The sequence below is a fragment of the Chanos chanos genome, chromosome 8 (genome assembly GCF_902362185.1).
Source record: "Chanos chanos chromosome 8, fChaCha1.1, whole genome shotgun sequence".
In the NCBI taxonomy this organism is placed as follows: Eukaryota; Metazoa; Chordata; class Actinopteri; order Gonorynchiformes; family Chanidae; genus Chanos; species Chanos chanos.
The window spans coordinates 11829598-11853338 of NC_044502.1; the positions used below are offsets into that span (position 1 = coordinate 11829598).

General features: G+C 44.6%; 1 protein-coding gene across 1 annotated transcript in view; it reads left to right on the forward strand.

Moving 5' to 3' along the window:
• rptor (regulatory associated protein of MTOR, complex 1) overlaps positions 1–23741 on the forward strand; it is a 105205-nt gene that overhangs the window by 25412 nt on the left and 56052 nt on the right. Inside the window, exons 5-7 of the mRNA XM_030782217.1 lie at positions 12530–12688; positions 12966–13112; positions 19855–20030. Coding sequence (XP_030638077.1) covers positions 12530–12688; positions 12966–13112; positions 19855–20030 — 482 coding nt within the window. The remainder of the gene's footprint in view (positions 1–12529; positions 12689–12965; positions 13113–19854; positions 20031–23741) is intronic.

Here is a 23741-nt window from a genome sequence, read left to right on the forward strand (position 1 = left end):
CGGTCGGCTCCGAACCCGTTGAGAGTCGCCTCGTCATGCTACCCTCGTCAAGGTGCAAATTTACAGCACGGCCCAGCAGAAAACAGCTTCACCTCTGCTCGGTTTAACTCCCCCTCTCAACAGGGGTAGGAAAACCAAGAATATGTATTTCGCCTATTTCTGTTTTGTTTTTTGTTTTGTTTTTTGTTTTGTTTTTTTCCACTGATTACTCCTTTACAACCGTGCAGAAGTGAATTTTATCCAGTAGTTGTGCTGCTGCTTTATATGTTTTAATGCATATTCAGTGGTGTCGCCCCACTCTCTTACCAGCGGTAGTCCTTTTAACTGTGTCTAATGGAGGAAGACATATAACGAGATGCAAATAGAGTGGTGGTCTGTCACTCATAAACTGATCAGCAGCTCGGATTAATTTGCCATAGCACTGGTTCAAATGAGATTTGTGATCTCTTTAGATTTAAATGGGATTCATGTCTGGTTAGCCGTACATATTCTGCTACAGGCTAGCCAACGTGTTGCCTTTTTTTTTTCCTTTTTCTTTCTTTTTTTTTTTTTTCCCCACACGCACGCTCGTTCTGTACGAGGCTAGTAAATGTATCATTAAATCGGGTTATGAGAGTGTATAAGGAAAGATGTGAGTTTGTGCTGTGTGTACGCAATTCACACACACAGGTGATTTCCATATGCCCCCCCCTCCCCCCACGAGGTTGTTTTCGACGTCTCACTGCTTCTCTCTCTCTCTCTCTCTCTCTCTCTCCCTCCCCTCCAATACAACTGCCCCCCTCCCTCCCCCTTCATTCTTTGCTGCAACAGCCTGAAGGTCCCTGGACATAATAACACACACTCAAAGTACATTAATCATCAGCTCAATTACATCCATTATTTAGGCTCTCAGAGACACACTCTTTTTATACAGCATGGGCTGATGGCTTTTGCTTTAGCCTGCAGATGAATTGTGGCCAGAGGCAAAACAGCCAAACTACAAGGGAACAAGTGGCTATGTGATGGATCATTGAGTTTCTGTGTGTGTTTGTGTGTGTGTATATGTGTGTGTGTGTTTGTGCGTGTGAGCGACGTAAAGGGAGAGCTCTTGTGTGTGTGTTTTTTTCTTTAAGCGTGTATATGTGTGTGTGTGTGTGTGTGTGTGTGTGTGTGTGTCTTTTTGAAGGGCTATGCCATTTGGATAGATATGCAGAGTGTGTTCTCTTCCAATCTCAAATGCCCAATTACAAATCATCTCGAGTACCCACCTCATGTTCTCCTCAGTCAAGGTGAGAGGGGGTCAGCACATGCTCCCTTCGTCACGTGTGAAACCAGTCACTCCTGTTCACACTCCATGGGTTGGACAGTAGTGTGAGGTGACACAACGCACTTTGAGGAGATCGCTATTGGCTGGACTGCGTCTACAACTGCGTACGTGCATTGATCATCAGTGACCGCCGTTTCCGGGAGAGGAAGGGGAGAAGTGACCCCACCTGACGCGCCCACAGGATAACACCACTTGTGTCCTCGGGGAGTCTCGGATGCGTTCAGCGAGTGTGCCACAGCTGGGATCTGAAGTGTGCCTCCCCAATGCAGGAGGCACTGCTTTTGTGTAGCAGGTGCAGGGATCAGTCAGCTGCAGCCAGTGTGTGATTGTGATAAGACTCTACTGTGAGTGTTGTTTATCTGTTTGGACTCATGGTATGAGTTGGTGTGGGATGTCTGTGCACCAAGCTGTCTTTGGATGTGGTCACTTTATCTTAAGAAAGAGACTGTTTAAAGGTAGAGTGCTGCCCAGCTAACTCGTGCCTGTATGTGAGTTAGTGAGTGTGTGTGTGTGTGCATGCACGTGTGTGTGTGTGTGTGTGTGTGTGTACATGCATGTGTGTGTTTGTGTGTGTGTGTGTGTGTGTGTCTGTGTGTTTATTCGTGTGTGCATGTGCCTGTGTTAGGGTGTGTGTTCACCTGTAATCCTGTCACTCGGGTCCTGTAATATTGGAGGAGAAGGCAGTGCTGGACAGCAGCCAGAGTCTCTTACACGGCAGGTCAGGGAACCAGCTGGGCTGCTTAATGAGGACACACACACACACACACAGACACACACATGCAAACATCCAGACAGTACACACACACATTCACTGCAAACGTTTTATTCATATAGCGTTTTATTCATATTTTATTCAATTTTAGTATTTGTCCATCTACACAATTAACCTGTTTACCGAGATCTCAGATGAACGTTTTTAAAAGTGTATCCCCCCCCCCCCCCCCCCCCCCCTCCACTAATCACTGAAGCATTAATAATTACCTCCTTGCTTCCTATGCAGTGGTGCATAACAGCGGATAACAAAGATGTAACACACACACACACACACACACACCCCCCCACAGACAGAGCTGACTAATGTGAGTGGACTGAAGCACATGTGCTGGTGCTGGTGAAGGGTGATTGTTAGTGACACAGGCCTGATCGTTTGACCCGGGGCACCACTCCAGTCATTAATCACTCGCTAAACTTCCGACTGTGAGGAGCGAAAAGAGGAGGGGGGGGGGGGTGGGCTGGGAGGGGGAAACAGACAGGAGATTATGGTGTGATGATATCTGGGCAGTGGGTTGACTGTTGTGTGCTCTCTGTTTGACACCGGAACGTACACATGTGGAGAGGGTGAAGAAACAAAATTGAGTGTTTACAGAACGAGTCTGGGAAAACGATTCTCTGTTTCACGCACGCATTCACGCGCAGACATGCACACATACACAAAAACGATTTCCTTGTCATCTACTTGACATGTGTATCTGCCAGTGTGATGTGATCTCAACACACTTCATTAAGAGAGTGATTTGAGAGCTGTCCCTCACTCTCTCTCTCTCTCTCTCTCTCACTCTCTCTCTCTCTCTCTGGTGCGCACATAGTGTCCTCCCTCCTCGGAGCGGAGAGACTGGGTGTGTGTGTTGTGCGTCTCCATCGATTGAAGCTGATGGAATATAATAACCCTGGAGCCCGTGAGCGGCTGCAGGCACATTTAGATCCAGATCGATAAGAGTGTAAATCTAGACCTGACCCGCTGATCTGATTCTGCACGCTGCTGTGTGCTGCCGCACCTGTGTCCACTGGGAATGCTCTCTGACTGATGAGAGGAGCCCACGAATGGGTTCGCAATGGAGAGACATTCCTTAACTGTGGCTCGGCGTGGAGTTGGTAACTTATGATGTGACGCTCCTTTAGGAGCTGAAAGATTCGGTTTGTGTCATTTCATGATGTTTCTTCTCGTCCGTGTGTGTGTGTGTGTGTGTGTGTGTGTGTGTGTGTGTAAGTGAGGAGGGAGGAGGCGACTAGGTCATCCATGTGAGATAACTTAAAGACCTTCCATGACTGAGAATGGATATTTACCAAAAGAGGATATAAGGGATATTCTAGAAGCATCCGGGCTTACCAAAAATAGACCTAACCTCAGCCGGAAAAAGGTTTTTTTTTATTTTTTTTTTGTGGGTAGGATACCGACGTGGGGGTGGGGGGCATTACATGAACATTACATGCTTTTTTTTTTAGTGGGGAGTGGCTGCAGCTTTGCTGTTGTTTAAAAGAGGATTAATTTCACTAGGCCGGACTAATTTCCATCACTGTCCCCATAGAACTCAACCTACTGCTCCAGTTTCCATAAATAATGTTTCCCGCATGTCCGCTCACGACTCCTATTCCTTTTAACCCGACAGAGATTTTCCTCTCCCTACGTCGATTTTATGCAAGGCTGATCAGAAGCTTTCAGGAACGGAAGTAAAAATTTTCCATTATAAATTCTACATCTTGAAAAAAGATTTCAGAGGAAAAGGGAGGTTTTCTGGTAAGGAGCGAATGAATAAAATATGGTTGCGAAATATGGTGTTAGCATTTTATTTTCTGCCTGATATCTTTTGATTCTTTGGCATAACACCATCATACTCTAAAGAGGATTTATTTATTTATTTTACAGAGAGCATGCCCAAGGACATTCAGATGCCGTTGTGAAATAGCAAACATAAAATACATGAAATTGTGATTAAAAACAGCGCCAACCAAATGAAAAGCAAGGAAAATATAAGGTCGCTCCAACTTGAGCCTTTGTTCATTGGGAAAAAAAAACATTTTTTTTATATATATGTATGTTTTTTTTTCTGTGTACTTTCAGAGTACTGACAGCTCTCTTTTAAATAAAGTTTTCTGATTTGAAACAAGGAAAGTTAAAAAAAAAGAAAAAAAAGAAGCTGATTTCTAAAGAGAATAGAAGATGCACAGGCACTCTGTAATCCATCTGCATTTTTATGATCTTAATATCTCCCTGAGCACAGTGTTAGAGAGGTTGTCTTCTGTTCCCTGAACCATTTATCAGTTTGCCTGCATGTTTTCTTCCTTTTTTTCCCAATTCTAAAAATGGAAATAAAACATGCCAGAATCATAAAAGCAGGCGCTTATATTTTGTATCTGTTCGTATTTAAAATTGTGAATAGTTTTGTGAAACACTTATCTGGTTTCCCTATAGGAAAAGGAGATAATAGTTCGAATAGATCGGTTAAACCTAACATCCTGTGTTTGGCTGTGTTACCGCCGTCGCGGTGTATGTGAGCGAGTACTTGTGCTAGGTAGGCGAGATTAAATAAAATAAAATGAAAAAAAATAATAATAAAGGTAGGTGGGATGATGTAGTGGTGATCATGTAGTGAAATTTCAGTCCGTCTATAAGAGACAAAAGTCCACTGATATACTGTTACATCATCCCTGCCCCAGAAAACACAGGTCAGTAATACTGGACTGTACCAATATCTCTTACTGCCTGTCTTTTACTCAGTCTCTCTCTTCTCATTCACACTTTATCTGGTTTTCTCATTCTTTGCCTCTCTCTCTCTCTCTCTCTCTCTTTTTCTGTCAGCCCACTTGCTTTCGCCCCCTCATCTCACATTCTCACTTCCAAGTGCACACACACACACACACGCACACGCAATATCTCTCTGACTCTGTGTGTGTTAGGGCAGGGTTGGTTTAGCCTCCCCTCCGTTTGGCTTATGTTCATTTAGATTCATACTCGCTGCTCACTGTTCATTCTCTCTCAGCTTCCTCACTCTCCTCAAAACCCTGTAACAGCGGTAGACCGCAAACACGTTTCCACATCAGAGTCATTTTCATAAAACAATGAAGACATAACCTCATTAAATTTTTCTTTCTCTCAGGAGACGCAGACAGGAGCACCTGATCAAACGTCTGGTAATTTAGTGTTTGCGATAGCGGATTTGTTTTTTTTTGGGTTTTTTTTTGCTCCTGTCGGCTCAGAGGAGATTATTGTTAAATGCCAGGACCCGAGTCCTCAGATTAAAGGAGACGTGTCGTATTTGTCATCTTGTACACCGGTGTTTAGTCACCCGCTGTTTCTTCGGTAAACACGCAATCGTAAAAACCCTCCCAAAAAAAGGTCCCCTACTCTTCCTCTCTGTCGCTCAGACCCTCTCGTACGACGCCGATCTGTTTTCTCTGTCGCACGCGCGTACACATGTTCAGGTGCTCTTGCACAGGTTCTCACACATTCACATGCAGAACACAATCAAGGATGACGTTCAGCTGAATCAGGAGGATGAGGACGCTCAGGGCAGCTTGGAGTATGTATACCTCGTTAATAAAACCCGGGTTCTCAGTGTCAGCCTGGTAAAACTCTTTACTTCTACACTGACGCTCGTGTCTGCTGGGACCAGTTACGCAGTTCGCCTCTTCGTCCCTACTCCTGTTTCCAGACACAAGTCATGTCCACCTCTGCCAGGCCTCTCCAACCCACATCCGCACGGTGTAGAAACATTTGGATAAATGTGCTGACCTAAATTGTAATCCTTGTCAAAGATGCTAAACTGACTGGTTTTCATTAAAAAAAGTCACCTTTTTCTTATAAACCAAGAAATACGACCTGGTGTAGTGGATTTGCGTATCTTAAAAAAGAAAAAAATGAAATAAAACGACTGAAGAATTGTATGCCAGCTAACATTGCAACTCCATCATCTGGTTGGTCAAACTTGGAATGAATAAGGGCCATATTTACAACCTGTTTGCTTGTGTGTTTGTTCTCTTAACTTTCTTGGCAAGTGAGAAAAGAGAAAAGTTGAACTTCCTTTGCAGAAATGTGCCAGCGCGTCTGGTATAGTAGATACACGGCACATATAAAATACAATTTAAATGACTTAGCATCCTGTTGAGCGTTATGCAATTGTTGAAATGCTCCACATGGTGTGTGTGTGTGTGTGTGTGTGTGTGTGTGTGTGTGTTTTAACGCTGTGAATCACTGTGTCTTGTGTTGGACTCGCATCTCCTCACACCCTACTCTCACACAGGCCCTGTTCATTCTCTTGCTATTAACATAATGTTCACTCTTAGTCACACCGACAGCCGCATTGTCCTGCTGCTACTGACACGCACTCAACTCTGTGTCACACTCGCAGCCCCTCGTGTGCTTGTGTGTAGGTGTCCGTGTAACGAAGTGTGGGACGATAGCCACTTTTTAACGATGACTCCGACGGAGCATTTGACAGGAAGACAGGAGGTGACGTGGCATCTCTCTCTCTCTCTCCCTCTCTCTCTCTCTCTCTTTTCCTGACCCTCATCTGTCACCAACCTGCCGCTTCAACTCACAGCTTACTCAGACCGCTGATCACTCGCGAACGAGGTGCTAACTGCAGGGCTTCAGGTTCAAATTCCTGACGTACATTTCTTTGATCGTACCTCTTCTTCGACGCACACCGCATCCCAGATACACCAAAGCGTGGCTGCTCCTCCAGTCTCCTCTGTTGAAACCTATGGGTTCATGCTAGGAGACTTTTGCTTTCCAATGAACGTCTCTGTTTAAAACACTGTTTTCTCTCCGTATTAATACCAGTCAGTCTTTATCATCTTTAACAACGGTTATCAATTAGCATAGCTCAACGTTATTGCTGTTGAGTTCGTAGAAAGTCTCTGTAGAGCTCATGCTAAGGGCGAGGAGAGCGGGTATGAAGTATTTTGTTTATCTAGCTTTTTTGTTTTTGTTTACCCATAAAGAGGGTAAACAGGATTTATCATGTTTAACGCACCAACACGCGTCCTTGGTTCACTTCTCTATTCGCGCATGCGCGATATACCGTTAGGCTAACGCAGGTGTTGTGCTAAGTGTCATACTTCTGGAGAATGAATCACTGAAGTTAGAGGATTGCTCTCGTTCTTCTATAAATGAGCTCTCTTTGGGCTCTTGCTCAGAGATGAGGGGACACTTTTCCCCCTGTCCCTGTGCTCCAGCTCTTTTATCAAGCTGGCCTTAATTGCTGTTCAGGTCAGCAAGCCCGTGGCTTTCTGAGAAATGCAGTTTTCTCTCCGTTCCGACGAAGTCTCTCAAGTGGAGCTTCCCAGAGAATTGAGCAGAAAGCTCCGAGTTAAGGCGGTCCCAGCTCAGAAGAGGGCACAATCAAGGCGGGCCCCAAGAGGGTAAAGAGTGCCAGGAGAGACACCGTATGTATTTGAACTAGCCTGCACAAGTCGTCCTGTAAACGAGAGAAAGATGTAGTTGCACTGCTGAACATTTTCTACCGTTACCAGGTTGGCATTGGTGCTAACCTCCCTTGGTTGGTATCATTCCCCAGCAGTATTGATTTGTTTCCTAACGTAGGAAACCGATATACTTTTGTGGGAATGACTTTAGTTTACTGCTTACCTCCCACTTGCTAAGTTTGTCTCAAGGTTACATGGGGGGAAAAAAAAAACTCTTAAAGCCTGCTTGGTAATATTTATGTAATAGCACATCCCAATGGTGTAAAGTTTACTCGGTTAAACTCAAGACTAGTGACCATAGCGCTGTCGTTACCCAGCCGCGAGGACGGGCTGGGGCGTTTTTGTTCCCTACTCGAAACACTCTGGGAATAAAGATCACAGATTCTTGCACAAATCATACTTTAAAAAAAAAAATCACATTTTGAGATTAAATGCACACCGAAGGGCTTACAGTACCCGTAAGTCTGATCTTTGGTGATTTGTATTACTCAGGGCACAGCGGGATGTTTCTGTGCCGCTGTGTCCACTATGCTTATGTAAGAAGAATCTAAATTTCATGCGAGATAAAACTCTGGCTTAATACAATCGCGAATGTTCTTTTTGTGATTACAAGTTCCGTACAGGAGAGACAGGATTTGGTTGGTCTCGGGGGAGTAATATTTAGATAACCTGTTGGTCAGAGTGAATGGCCCCCGCTTCATCTTTTTGCCTGCCCTCATCCTCTGTGATATAATTTGCGCACTTCTTTCCATGACCTTGAGGATCTGGCAACGTGTCGTGCAGCTTTCTTAAATACTCTCTCTTTCCTCTTCTGGAGAAGATGGAGGATGACTATTGCCAGTGGGTGCTGTGAGTGATAGTGGGTTGTTATGGAAGTTGTGGGGACGTTTCATTCAGAGAGCGTTCCGGTGAAGGAACTCCTCTGCACTCCGGTGAACCGGTGAAAAGCCCCCCCCCACCCCCCCACCCCCCCCGCTCGCTTTTTAATAAGTAAGAACAAGGGGGTCTCTTGTTTTCACCATAGGCAGATTCACGCCAGACGCACTGTCTTTTACACCAAGTCTACTGGGTTTACTCCGCATTACAGTGATGAACCACTGACAGGAGCCACACTGGTGCTATGCTATATGGTTCATTTAAAATGGAAAGCTCTTAGCAAGAAAGGCTATTTGTGTTATCTCAATTGACAGAATGAGGAAAGTTTGTTGGGGGGGGGGGGGGGGTAAAAGGAGTTTCCTGTGTCTTAATATAGAGAGGAGAGAGAGAACAGAGGAGGAGAGAAGTAAATAAAACAAAGAGATAAAGTGATAGAGGAAGAAACCATTGATCAGAAGAGATGATATGATGAGGAAATGGAGGGGGGCGGGGGTGTGGATAGAGAAAAGAAAGGAAGGATAGAAATGGGGCGTGGAGGAGCGAAAAAAAAAAAGAGGAAGGATGTGATTTCACCATGAAGCAGTCCGTGAAGTTATAAGAGATGACCAGAGCCTTGGACCCACAAGGATACAGGAGCTCCCCCTTCAGGCTCAGACGAGTTACATTACGATACACACACACACACACCTCATATGCACACACACACACACACACACCTTAAGCACGTTCATTTTCTGCCTTGCAATGATTAAGTTACTCAGTTACCCTTTCCGCTCAGATTGCAGACTCCATATTCAAAGTCTAAGACAGATATCATTTTCTCCCATCTCCGATTTCAGTTGATTTCATAAAGCTTCTATATCCGGCCTTTCAGATTCACCGCTATCTAATCACGTTCTCCATTCCTATCTGGTTTTGATGAAATTACTTATCTCCTGGCATGCTATCTAGGCTGGTATTCACCAATTATTGCTCAATTTGCAGCGTACGCCAAATTCATTTTTTTGTCATTTAAAGAGGACTCTGATGTAACGATAATATAGGGACGCTGGCTGGGAGAAGACCTTGTACATAATGTACTCTCTGGTTTTTTTTTGGTTTTTTTTCTCCTCTCTTTTGTCCTTCATCTGATAGTTTGTACAGTCTGTCAGTATCAAAAATGTACTATTACCATTTTATGTTGTTATATTCCGTGCTGCTGCAATCGCTGCAGGAGAAACATGTACAGGCGTCAAAGTCTTCCAGATGAGCGCGTTTATAAAAAGCAAATAAAGAGGTTTGCGAGTTAAAGCGCAATCTACTTAAAGCACATACCACATACCAGTCTGACTTTTTAAGCTGTTGTCTGGGTTTTTTCATTTGCACTGACCTTGAAACACTGTGTGTCACTGATAGACTGACCATTTCTTCACAGTGCTGCCAAACAGACTGTGACTCTCCTTCATGTAGATGTGTGTAGAAGTGCATAAGGAGTGTTTTGTTGTCCGACAGTGATTTGTGTAGAATAAAATGGAGCCTTTATCATGATTTCACACGAGGCTGTCACACACTGTGAGATTATGTAATCTTTCACTGCTGTGCAACACGTCAGACCAGACACTCTAAGTCCAACTGGAAAGACAATGAAAAGAGTGATAAATCTCACTTTCACTATCTCTCTCTCTCTCTCTCTCTCTCTCTCTCTCTCTCTCTCTTTTTCTCTCTCTCTTCCTCTCCCTCCCTCTCCCCCTCTATCCTGCACTCAACCTCCACTCTCTTTCTCCATCTCTCTCTCTCTCTCTTTCTGTCTTGCTCTGTTTTTCTTTTTCTCTCACCCTGTCTGCTTCTCTCAGCCAAACAAACCCACAGTAGGTCCACGTTGCCATGTTTTCATCAGCTATGCTGTATTCAGAAAGAGCTGCAGAGACCGTCAGCTCTGTCAAGCAACTACCCCCCCCCCAAAAAAAACCCCTCAGATCTTACACCCCTACCCCGCCTCTGTTCCTCTGGATGTTAGGAGCAGGTATGTGCATGTATGTATGAGAAAGAGAGAGAAGGAGAAAGAGAAAGAGAGAGAGAGGGGGGCAGGAGAAAGGCTCTTTGCCGTTTCCTTTCTCACCCTGTGCACACACAGCACGAGTCATGTGTTTTACCACCTGTTTCACCGCTACATCATTGTAGCTTTGTCACTTCCTTCTCGTCTGCCCACATCTTCGCTCCCTTAACAACCGCAAACCCTTCCCAAGAAGAGGGAAAAAAATAGGAACTAAAAACAGAAGGAAAAAAAAAAACGCAACTCTCTCACTCTCTGACAGGAAGTCAGTCATTGAGACTGGAACGTTCTCAATCGATTTCCATCTTGGACGCTTTAACTCCGCCTCCACCTCCACCCCACCCCCCTCTCCTCACCACCTTTTGTTACTCCCACTTCTCAGTGCTTCATATTACCCAGAGCGACGTCTCTGCCAATGAGGCTGGTTTAGCCAAACACAATTTCCCACTAAGTGCCTCTCCAACAGTTTCTGACACAGGATCCACGAACTGTCCAGTCAGAGCGGCCTGACGGCCTGTCTGACTAGCCCGGTCCCACTGGGAGACGTCTCAGGGCTGGATACCGAAGAATAAGAGAAAAAAAAGACGCTATTTTAAATCGTTCTGCCTTTCGCGCTCGTCCGTATTTACTGGCAAGGTCGCGACCTTTTCGATTGGTAGACTTTGCGTTCATACTTTTTTTTTTTTTTTTTAAACTGTGACTCATGGAAGTCTTAGACAGAAGAGGTGGATTAGTTTTCCAACAGGGAAAAAAAAGTGCCCAACATTCTCCCTTGAAGACATATGAGCAATATACATTTTGTGTGTATGTATGTGTTTGTGTGTGGGAATTGTAATGTATGCATTTGTCATATATTTATTTATTTCTCTTATATGTGACACAGCAATACATTGATTTATATACATACGTATACACACACACACACACACACACACACACGTGTATGTATATATGTGTATGTGTATGTATATATCCTTTTTTTCCTACATATGGTTGTGTTTGTCTGTGAGAGAGAGAGAGAGAATTTCAGGTGGAGGTGAGTTTGTGCTCTAGTAGTATAGAGGGTTTGGCACTGACTGCTCTGGGCTTTAATCAAACACCCAGTCTACTGCTCTGGGCTTTAATCAAACACCCAGTCTACTGCTCTGGGCTTTAATCAAACACCCAGTCTACTGCTCTGGCCTTTTATATAACACCCAGTCTACTGCTCTGGTCTTTAATCAAACACCCAGTCTACTGCTCTGGCCTTTGATCAAACACCCAGTCTACTGCTCTGGCCTTTGATCAAACACCCAGTCTACTGCTCTGGGCTTTAATCAAACACCCAGTCTACTGCTCTGGGCTTTAATCAAACACCCAGTCTACTGCTCTGGGCTTTAATCAAACACCCAGTCTACTGCTCTGGTCTTTAATCAAACACCCAGTCTACTGCTCTGGTCTTTAATCAAACACCCAGTCTACTGCTCTGGGCTTTAATCAAACACCCAGTCTACTGCTCTGGCCTTTTATATAACACCCAGTCTACTGCTCTGGCCCCTGGCTACACTTTTGCCTCGGAGTGGCTCTCCGTGAGAGTTGCCTAAACAATCATTGTAACTTGGTTATACTGATAAAGTTAAGAGATGTTCATCTGCAGGTGTGTTTGCATTATTCTATGATCAATTTGTCACCATTTCTAAGCGTGTAAGAGATGATTTCATAGAGAAGTTGTAGCCATAGACTGCACGTCTTTTAAATCAGACTTCCACAGAGAGCAATATATTAGTGTATGGCATGATCCCTGTCTGTCATACCAGCCAGATAATCACTGAAAATGTCCTGGAAAGTCCTGGAAAATGATCTCTGGAAGAGAGTTTGTACCCTTAAGATGGTTTCAGAGTTACTATTGTGGGGTACCCTTTACAAATCGTCTTTATTATACGAATTTTGCGTGTCATTTTTTTTATTGATTTGTACATATGTTGTCATTGCTTATGACTTTTAGTTTTTGTCTTTTTTTTGTTCCTTATTTGGCCTGTTTGAAATGAATTTGACATGAAATAGTTAGAAAAAAAAACACACCCTCATCCGGTCATGTTTTTTCTCTCTCTCTCTCTGTTTCTGTCTCTCAGGCCCGGTATAAGCAGAGTCTGGACCCCACTGTGGATGAGGTGAAGAAACTGTGTACATCATTACGGCGTAATGCCAAGGAAGAACGAGTTCTGTTCCACTACAATGGCCACGGAGTACCGCGACCGACTGTAAACGGAGAGATCTGGGTTTTCAACAAGGTATCTCTCTCTCTCTCTCTCTCTCTCTCTCTCTCTCTGTCTCTTACACACACACACACACTCGCGCGCACACATACACTGTTCACGGGGGAACCATTATGCAGCTTTTCTGCCTCAGTGTTTTCAATCTCTACCTCTGACAACCTTGTAACAGCCTGCTGCGTAATAATAAACATGGTGACTTGCTGTAGTGTGTTTTCCTCAGGAAACACTGTCTCTTCCCCTCTCTCTCTCTCCCTCTCTCACTCTCATCCCTCTCTCACTCTTTGTCTTTCAGAACTACACCCAGTACATCCCCTTGTCCATCTATGACTTACAGACCTGGATGGGCAGCCCCTCCATCTTCGTGTATGACTGCTCTAACGCAGGCATTATCGTTAAGTCCTTCAAACAGTTTGCTCTGCAGAGGGAGCAGGAACTAGAGGTGAGACACACGCACATGCACACACACACACATTCTTCTCAAAGGCACACACAGAATTATGCAAACAGCAGTTTCTCTGAATGTGTCACTGTACGTATCAAAATATTGATATTGCTGCTCCGTATCCAAACCGCACGGCGCAGTCACGGAGAAGCTTTAATAGCGACCTTGAGTTGTCATTGAGACAGTGTTGTGACAGCACTGTGATCCTTATATCAGCATTGCTAAAACTGATGCAGCGTTCTGAGTGGCCTGGTTTGCCCTCCTAATAAATATTCCTGTCAGGTTTTTGCTTCTTTCACTGGGCTTCTGCTGCTTGTCTCTGTTCCAGTTTACCTGCCAAAAACTACATGTAGGAGACTTAAAAAAAAAAAAGGGGCACTGAGGCATAATTCTTCTCCTGCCAAAGTTTTAGCCTACAATATTTGCACATTTTTCTGTGCTGTTGATCATTCGAGCTATTTAAGGACTGCTTAGTTAGAGCCAGCGGTTAACTTGGTACACCTGTTCATTACTGCTGGTTTTAAAACAGATTGTGTTCGGTGGGCAGTCGCTTTTTCCATTTCATTTTCGGTTATTTCTTTCTCTCCCCTTTTTTCATGAATTTGGAATGCTTAATTGCCGACAGACGTTTATGTCCCCCCCCGCGAACATGTGACTCCCAGGACACGTCGTCTTCTCCGCGAGGGTCCCGTCGGACCATTACCCTCCCCCTGTTGTCCGAAACTAGCGTTTTGTCCCGGCTCAAGGCTCCATCAGGGCTGTGCTTAAAAGCCACTTTGACAAGATCACTGCTCTCTCCTCCAGACTATGTCCGTCTCTCCCTTAACCCCGTTCATATTTAATGGCTTCATACTGTGCCCTCGCACTCCCATGCTAGGTTTAGCGCCAGAGAACATTACCGCGCGTCGCACGGCCCTAACAAATGGTTTTTATCGTCGTGTCAGAGCGTTTCTCTTCCTCATATGTCACGTTTGTCACCCCCGTCGTTGTCGGGAGATTTTAGGGAGCGTGTTTCGACAGCACAAGGACAGGGGTAACGGGGGGGGGGGGGGGGGGGGTAGGTTTGTGTTAAGAATAACATTGAGTTTGAATTCCCCATCCCTCCTTTTAGGGTGTAACCCAGATCCAGTAGCGCATTTTAAAATCAGGATGCTCCATTCCATGCTGAGACTGTCCACTGTCAGGCGGAGAAATGCACATGCTTTTCACACACCCACCAAGACTATTGATTTGTAACCTTGGCAGGGTTCATAATGAATCGAACGGGGACCTGGGTGAAGTCCTTGGCGGGCAGACCCTTGTGTCCCTTCCGCGTGTGAAGGGTGTCGGACAGACAGAAAAGTTTGCTCTTTGAACGGGTCTCTGGGGTTGTTCAACCTGGCTAGGTTCCTAAATGTAGTGGGTGGGCATCTGGAGAAGAATGAATAAATAATGAGATTTTTTTGGTTTGGTTTAGATTTTTCTCTCTCTCTCTCTCTCTCTCTCTCTCTCTCTCCTTTACTTCCATCCTCCTCCCTGTGCTTTCTCTTTCTCAGCAGTGGCATCTTCTGTGAATCTTTAAGAAGCACCATCATAGCCTGAGCCATGCCTTCAATTATTCATGGGAAAGTTTGAAAGCGTGGTAGATATTATGGAAAAAACAGCAGTGGGAGGGAAATACGGGAACTTGCGAGAGGCAGTTTTCATGTATATGTGTGTGTGTTTGCATGTGCGTTTGTTTGTGTGTGTTTGTATTTGTGTGCGCGTTTATGTGTAATGCACCAAAGGATTTTTCTAGCGGGAGGGGGGGGGGGGGGGGTACGGTTACGTATGAGAAATTCCTTCGTTCTCTGAGTCATAAAAGTCAGAAAATAAAGGAGGAGGTGGGGAGAAGCAGAGAAAGGGATAAAAGCCCTTTTGTCTCAACGGGGGGGGGGGAGGGGGGGGGCAATTTCTGTAGGATGAACCAGTGCCCAGAATCATCCTGGGGACTGTTCACACCCTCGTCTAAAGCCTCTCTCCCTCCAGCGCTGCAGAGAGCAGCTCAAGTGTAAAGAGCAGGGTCAAATTAAAGGGGAAAATGCCTCAGTCCTGAAGCCTCGTGGATTAGGGGTTGTGGACCAACGGAGAGAAAGAAAGAATGAAGGATGAAGAGACGGAGGGTAGCCCATCGGCCCATCAATCACACTTAGAAATCTGATAGGCAAGCGAAAGGCGGACAGACAAGAAAGAAAGAAAGAAAGAAAGAAAGAAAGAGAGTGTGGGGTGGTGGTTGGGGGGGGGGAAAGCAGTGTTTTCGCTTCTTCAACTTCTTGAAAAGTACTTTAATTGAATTGCACCCGTGCCCTTTTCTGGCAAGTAGTCATCTCTCAAAGTGCCAGCAAAAAACTGGTAGGGGTTCAGTGGTCCATTAAGGGGAGGGGGACTGTATCTATGCTGAGATCAGCTGTAATTGCCCTGAAAAGGGGAGTTTTGTTACATCTACACTGTTGAGAGAAAGAGTCGAAACAAAAACGAAACTAGGTCGGCACAACCTCGCCGCCACTTTTTTTTTTTCTTTTTTTCATTACCGCTTTTTTTTTTTTTCTTTTGAAAGTTGACCTCTGTTGTCAAACAGAGTTTCACAGGCTTAAAGTGACTAAGCGTCAACATTCAGCCAACGTGCACCGGCTCGCAGTGACGGCGACCGCTCAACCAGACCCTCGTCTGTCACTCGCCGCCTTTGCGATTGCCGCTCACCTTCGCCGGGCCTTGCGCTGCTTTTATTACGGATGTCACGACATTAAATCCGCAGGCGTGTCCGAGAAACAGAATATCTTTAGCCATCAGGGTTAGATGGTTCAGGAAGAAGACGTAATATGACGAGCGGTCTGCTTGCGGTCGTATGGAGAAGGGGGGGGACAGGTAATTCAAAATTTAGGCCGTTAAACGAATCTTCTGTTCTCACTTCAGTGTAACTCTTCATCCTCCCAGAGATGGTTTGCAAAGAGAGAGAGAGAAAGAGAGAGAGAGAGGGAGAGAGAGAGAGAGAGAGAGAGAGAGAGAGATGCTTGTGCAGGAATACAATAAATAGAAAGGTATTTTTACAAGTGTTCCACAGTGTACCGCTTCACAGTGTACCACTTCACAGTGTACCATTTCTCCCTGTATGGTTCCACAATGTACAGTTCAGTGTTGAAGTCACTGAGACTGATACCACCAAGCCCTGGCGGGCTCTGCGTGTTGAGCAGAGAGAGTCAACGGTCGAGGAATAAGGAGTAACACTGCTGAAGGAAGAGAAAAGCCAAAGGGGGGGGGAGTCCCCTGCTGGTATTGTCATCTCTTCCTCTCTGCTCTCAAACACGCAACCGCACAGCTTATATAATCATGACATTTTCAAAAGCACAGCACATACGCACAAACCGCACACACAAACATACACGCACATATACACAAAAACACATACATATGTACTCACAAACACACACACACACGCGCGAACGCATTAGTTCGACCGAGACTGCGCAGTACGCAGGAAGCGGGAGAGGTGAGGGCGGACGCTTTTCACGCTATCCTCAGAGGGGATCTGAGTGCTCAATTATGCACTGCCTGTTTCCTGTTAAATATCTAATCACTTACTGAATGCACACTTGCTCTCTGCGAAGCGGATTCACTCCGCGTGGGGCACGGGTCACGCGCGCCTTTTTTGTGTGGACGTGTGGTTTATATATACACGCGCGTGCGTGCGAACGCGGTCACAGGGGGGGGAAGCAGAGTAGGGCGCGTGTGTGCACGCTTTGCTGGTGTGTGAGCGTGCGTGCGTGCGAATCCTAGGTTCTCTAACTGGAGAAACGCTGAGAAACAGTCTTAAAGCGCAGGTCTGTCAGGGTCTCAGAGATCCGGACCGTGAGGGCCAGTTTGTTTCGGTCTAACAGTGTCACCTCTCTGTCTTCAATTTCCCCACGTGTACAAACCTGGTATTTAATGCCATTTGACCCTTCAGTTTACTTTTTCGCTACGATACTCCTATTTTGTGTCAGTTTGCTCGCTTAACAAATGTTAAGTATTTGTGTAAACGTGGTGTTCCTGTTGTTTTCTTTTTCTTTTTTTTTTTTTCTGTTCTTCACGTCACTTTTTATCATAATTTTGATTTAGCACAATCTTTTCAATACATTTCCATAATTTCTACCCCTCCCCATCCTCCTGAGTATGAGTTGTAAACATATACACACTCACTTAACCGTTCCTAAGTTCTTCTTTTTATTCAGATGGGAGTTACAGTTGTTTTAAACACAGTTATTAATTTTCTCAGCAGATTCTTGACACAGTCAGATTCCAGAAAACTCCAGACTTTGTATTAATATACCTGCGGGGCTGCTTGTTTTTTGAGGGGGGTAGTTCTTTCATTTGTCAACACTGTTGGATCCGTTTTTCGTCTGTGTTTTGAGTACCGGAGCGGAAATGACAGTGCCGCTTCTTGAGCGTTTTGACATTCTGAACTGTCAGCCGCCAGAGAATTTACAAAAAGAGAATTTACAAACTCTCAAGGCAATGTACTCTACAACTCCCATCTCGGCAGAAAAGATCATATGTAACTATACAGACAAAAAAAAAAATGTCTCCCACTTTATGGCAAAAGTTCTCAGGCTGGTGATTACAGCTGTGAACTGAATTAGAGTTACATTAAATATTATGGTCACTTCTTAGAGAAAAGGTCAGATGAGACGGTATTAGTTTATTTTGTGTCGTCTCCTTTGATGACTTACTAAATCACAGATAGATATCTTGTTGGCCCTGTGCTGTCAAGCTACTGCAAGTTGTCAAACTTTGTATGAGTGCGCGTGTGTGTACCTGTTTTTCAAGCGCGCGCACCCAAGCGAGTGTGTGTGTGTGTGTGTACACGCATGCGTGCGTGCGTGTGTACGTGCATGCACACGTAAGTCTGCGTGTGTGTGTTTGTGAGAGTGCTGCGGTCTCCTGGGATTCATCTCCCGAATAAATGTCAAAGGCAAGAAAAAGAAAAAAAAACCTAATTGTCACGGTTAAATTGTCTAATATCCCACGAGGAGCACACCGCTTCAGCGATTGTCATGGTAATTGTTAGTCTACAATATACTAATATGCTAATGACTGTGGATGTTTTGCATAATTCATCCCATTTTGGCTGAGATGTCATACTTGCCATAAGGATAATCATCCAACACAATAGCCAGAATAATTAGAATATGTAACTGAAAAATGCCTCTTTTATCGCTTTTATAATGACTTTATTCTTGACAGTGGTTTTTGCACGCGAACAATGGGTTAAATAAAAGGGAGAGCGAAAAGGAAAAATCAGGGGAAAAAAAGATATATTCAGACGTCCATTTTTGTTGCGTGTTAATGCCAATAGTTCAGATGCGATATAATGAAACTGCATAATTTAGTCAACTCTACCCTTCACGATCGCTTCGCTGTCCTATTCAGGTCATATTCCTCGCGCTGTATAAGTCCAAACATATTTACTGGTCGTAGAAATGATGCCCAAAACTTATAAACTGGATTTATTGATGAGTTTTCTTTCTCACTTTGCTGGAGCAGTCAAGCTGTGTATGTCTACCACACGCCCATGAACTGGACGCGTTTGTGCGTCTGCCTCTGTGTGTGACTCCATTCATAAAAGGCCTTTGACATATTTACGGGAAATCAGGCCCAAGTTCACCCCCTAAGTAATTTTCAGACACAGAAAGGATTTTATCACTTGAAGCGCGAGCGCTTCTTCCGCTAAGCGGCTGTGAACTGACCGCGTAAAAATCCCGCTTTCATCTCTGGCGTGACATGGCGCTTTCAATGGCTGTTTCTTCCGGTAAGATGCTGTGCCGCATATGAAATGATACAAATCGCCAGGCTAACAAAACCCATTCTTTCGGTCTAGGAAAAAAAAAAGGTTCAAAGAATGTGGTATTAAGCTTATATCCACGGCACGGATCTGCTCGGTGACCCGTCCGTTACCAGGGGGAACAGGGTGTACTCATGACCGTCTGAATCCACACAGACCAGCAGAATGCTAATATCACATTATCCTATTCAGAATCCAGGACTGTTTGAACAGGCGCCGCTCTGCAATTGAGTTTCCCTTTGCCCTGAACCTCAAAACCTGTCTGGAAATAATGTCTTTATGTGCGTGCTTTGTGAGCCTTGTGTAATGTAATGACCTCAGGTATCTACTTTCAGACAGAAGCACTCTGGCTTTTTCTTTTTTTTTTTTAAATGTCTCATAGCTCTCAGTCCACTGTTTTCTGTCATCTGTCCATCCTCTGTGTGTGTGTGTGTGTTTTTCTGCCACAGACACACTCCACTCTTGTTTTTCACAGGCTCTGCACCTCTCTGTCTCTGTCTATATTTCAGTCTGTCCGTATTTTTTCACAACTTGTTCGTTTTTTCGCTGCTGCTTTTCACAAGTTTCTGTCTATGGCTGTAATTTTTGTCAAATGTCACTATCTTAAACACTTCACTTTGATCGTTACTGAACTTGCTGTTTCTGAAAGTACGTGTTTGTGTGTTTGTCTCTCCTTTAATGTCACCACTAATGTGTCTTCCTGTCTGTCACCATTGATGTGTCTCACTGTCTGACTGACTTTTCCTGTCTCTCGGCCTTTAGAGTGTGTCTATCTTATATTTGACCTGTCTGTCTCTCTGTTGGTCTAACACTCACTCTGGCGGTGTCAATGTGTTGCCATCAGTTTCATTGTCTGTCCCTCTGTCTGACTTTTTCTCCCTGTCTTCCTCTCTTCCTCTCCAGGTTGCTGCCATTAACCCAAACCACCCCCTGGCCCAGATGCCTCTGCCTCCCTCTATGAAGAACTGCATCCAACTAGCAGCTTGTGAAGCAAGTGAACTCCTACCAATGAACCCTGACCTCCCAGCTGACCTCTTCACATCTTGCCTCACCACGCCAATCAAGATAGCCCTTCGTTGGTAAGGGGACAATAAACATGCGTGCGCACACACAGATACACATGCATGCACACACACACACACACCCATACACACATGCACGGGCACTTTTTCATGCTAAGGAGATCTGTAAAGTTTTGCCAGTTTTCCATTTTTTCAAATATTTCTGTGCATATGTGGAACATTTATCTCCCACCAATATTCTAAATACAGCCCCTCTCCACACACACACACACACACACACACATTGATAAGCGACCTCTTTTTTTACATTCCGTTTAAAATATGGAAACTAAAAACATACACTCAACTTAAGAACTGTATTAAAAATGCAAGCGTACCCACACAAATGCCATCAAAAGTAGGCGGTTTCTGCTTCGGATCACTTAAAATTCAAACCGGTTCCTCGACGCGGCGCAAATAAAAAGGGCGATGAACTGAGGAAAATGCCTCGGCTCAAAGGCAGGCCCAAACTGCCAGCCCCGCTACCCACTTAACCTTGAATCTGGCTGTTTAATATGGACACCTAACCCTCGGAGTGTGCTCCTCTTACGCTCCTCCTAAACACAATTTCATCACCTCTGATCCCTAGCTTCTCATCTGACAGCTCAGACATTCGCTGAGGGCATGTATTCTTATGCCGCTTACGCTTATGTAACCAGCCTCCTCTATACGCTTTTCGCTGACACCTACACCACAGATGTATGTCGTGAATGTTACAGAGTCGGGTGAACATGTAAGGGAGCGTTGTGCTGAACTGTAGTCGAGCAGTGTACCTAATGTTTTCAGCTGTCGCTTAATTAGGCGATGTCAGCGCTGACCTGTTACGGTGCAATGCTTATTTATTTTAGATAAAGTTAAATTAGGATACGCTCTCGCCAATGAATTGAGGGGAAACTTGTTGCGTCTCCCGAACACGCTGATACGTTTTTTTTTTTTAGGAGATCAACCAGAGTACAAATTTATAATGACTTTGAAAAATTAATGAAGCATGAATAGGTTCTCCGCAATCCCAGTATACGAAGCCGCCGCGTGCCGTCGGGAGAAGACAGCAGAGGAGGACGGAAAAAAAAAAAGCGCGGGGTTAGAAAGTACAAATCTGAGTGAGAAAGAGAGAAAAAAAACCCTCAAAGAATTAGAGCCTTAACTAAAGAAGTCAGTTGGTATATAGCTTTCCAAGGAACCTCCACTCCGTGGCTGGTGCCCAGTCCTCACGCTCACGAGGTTTCTTGGGTGCCAGCACGTCGACAAATAAATACACACCGTGGCAAAGCCAACTGGTAGGAAGAAGAGGAGAGCAGAAGTCTCCGGGGCATCCACGGCTATAGGGGTCAGCGTGGTTTTTCTCCAAGGGTCGTGACTCTGTATCGCTCTTTATCGCTGGGGTTTTTTTTTTTTTTTTGTAGAATGTACTTTCCCTGAAAGAAAACCAGAGCAAATGGCACAGAGCATACAAACGTTCTGAAAGTAATTCAGTTCGATTGAATGTATCTGAAGCATACTTTTGATTATTAGAAGGGCTGTTAAGGGGGAACGCGGGATTAAATCATCACCTGATATGGATTTATTTAAAAAAAAAAATGATAATAAATGAGACACACAGCTAAACCAGATGAACCATCTTTATTGAGCAAAAGACTCAAAATAACAATGAGGAGAGGTGTCCATCTGAAATCAAAGATAAGAAAATACTCCTTCAGTTACAACACGCTTCCTCATAGTGGCGTTGTCCTATCACAGCGATAAAAGAAAAAAAAAAACCCTGCAGAACATCTGAACATCTGCGCTGTTTTCTGAAATCAGCCGACGTTTGAAATTGGATTATTTGGATCTGATATGCCAGCGCATGGCTAAACCAAATTTGCTCAAACCAGGGGTTGATTGAGGACTGAATGGAGAAGCACTGATTTGTTCCGTCGTGCTGCCTGACTTTTGCAGTAGTTCGTATGCGTGTATATAATTATATATATATAGAGAGAGAGAGAGAGAGAGAGATCTACCGTCCAGTGAGCCGTTATGGCCCCATGATGGAGATGGCTTCCATACTCCCAATAGTATTAGGGCTTGAGCCCAGATCAGTCCAATCAGTGCACTCTATTACATATGCTCTCCCATCTTCCTCCCTTACTAAGTCCTATACACACACACACACACACACACGCTCTCTTTTTCTTTCTTAGTCTCTCTCTTTCACTCCCTCTGTCTCTCGCTCGCCTTTTCTCCTTCCGTCACCTCTTCTGTGTGCCTCTCTCTTTTTCTAGTTCTCTTTAACCCTTAAGAGAGTTGTCTCCTTCTTTCGACGTCTCTTTCCCTCCCATTCTCCCTCACACCATCACTAATGAGTGAGCAGTTAGCAGATCTGTTGGCAGCCTCGTATTTGGGGCAGCTCCACAGAGGTCAGGAGCCGACAGGGCCGTCGCTACCGATGCTTACGAGAGAAAGAGAGAGAGAAAGGAAGAAAAAAAGATGGAGTGATGGAGGTTAGCCAGTCTACAGATCAGATTATTCGCAGCTCATCCGCTCATTCACTCTGTTCCTCCCGAAAAACCAGAGGGAGGAGGTTCTTGACGTCAAGCCGCCAGTTCAAAGTGGTTAACTAGACCACCCCATCCCCCCCCACTTCCGACCCTCTCTTGGAACATACAGGGATCTGTGATGATAGGGTCTATCCTTTCACTCAGGGTCATACTACACTTCTGTTCCCCCTGCCAACACCCTCCTCCACCATCTCTCTCTCTCTCTCTCTCTCTCTCTCTCTCATATGCACTACAAAGTGAAGTGGGTCTTAATTGCAGGACTGATGAGGGTGGTGGAGAGGTTGAGGGATTCGTCATTATCCTGACTTTGAGAGAAGGAGATGAAGGAAGTATAGAGGAGAGAGAGTAGTGGAGATGGAGAAAAAGGAAGGATTGAGAGATGGATTGCATACAAAATAGAATTTAAAAAAACACACACACACACACAAAAAGAGACGGCGAAATGTGTAGAGGCACGGTGGAGAAAGGAGAATCTTCCCTTTCAACAGACGAAAGCCAGACCAGTTGACTTCAGGACTGATTTAACACACAATCTTATTAAAAATCAAAAGGGCAGATTTCTGTCACCAATTATTAGACTTATATTTTCTGAATGCTCTGACCTTCAGAGGACTGTGAGCTTTTGTATGATGTTATTAATATTTATATTCAGTTTTAAAGTTAGGAAATGATTTTTTCTTTTTTTTTTCTTTTTTTTTTTAAAGAAAGTTGGAAGGAAATGCTGTTCATCGACTCTAGTGATAAGGCTGTAGATTAGGTTTGTCTCTCATAACATATCATCATAAAGTCTCGGATTTTGCCTCGGACGATGATATGAAGGAACGTGTAGTGTCCCTCAGGACAGAACCTGTGGAACGTTACATGTAAACCAAAAAGTGCATTATTGTATTGTATTATTATCATCCTCATATCCCGGTCCACATCAGCTTGTTACCTTTGACCTGTAAAATAACTTTGCAGGAGAACTAGGCATGCAGAAATATCTACCAATATATTGGTAATGTTGTAGGAGATTCTCTGTTGCATTGCAGAGAAAACATAGGGTAAATACTGTAGCGTCTGGTCAGCTACAGCATTGCCAGTTGCCGTCTGAGTTAATAAATTTTTAACCATGCGTAGCTTTGTAGTCGCTCTGGACACAATCCAGTGCGGGGTGGGGGGGGGGGGGGGGGGGGGGGGCGGCTTTGGAGGAATA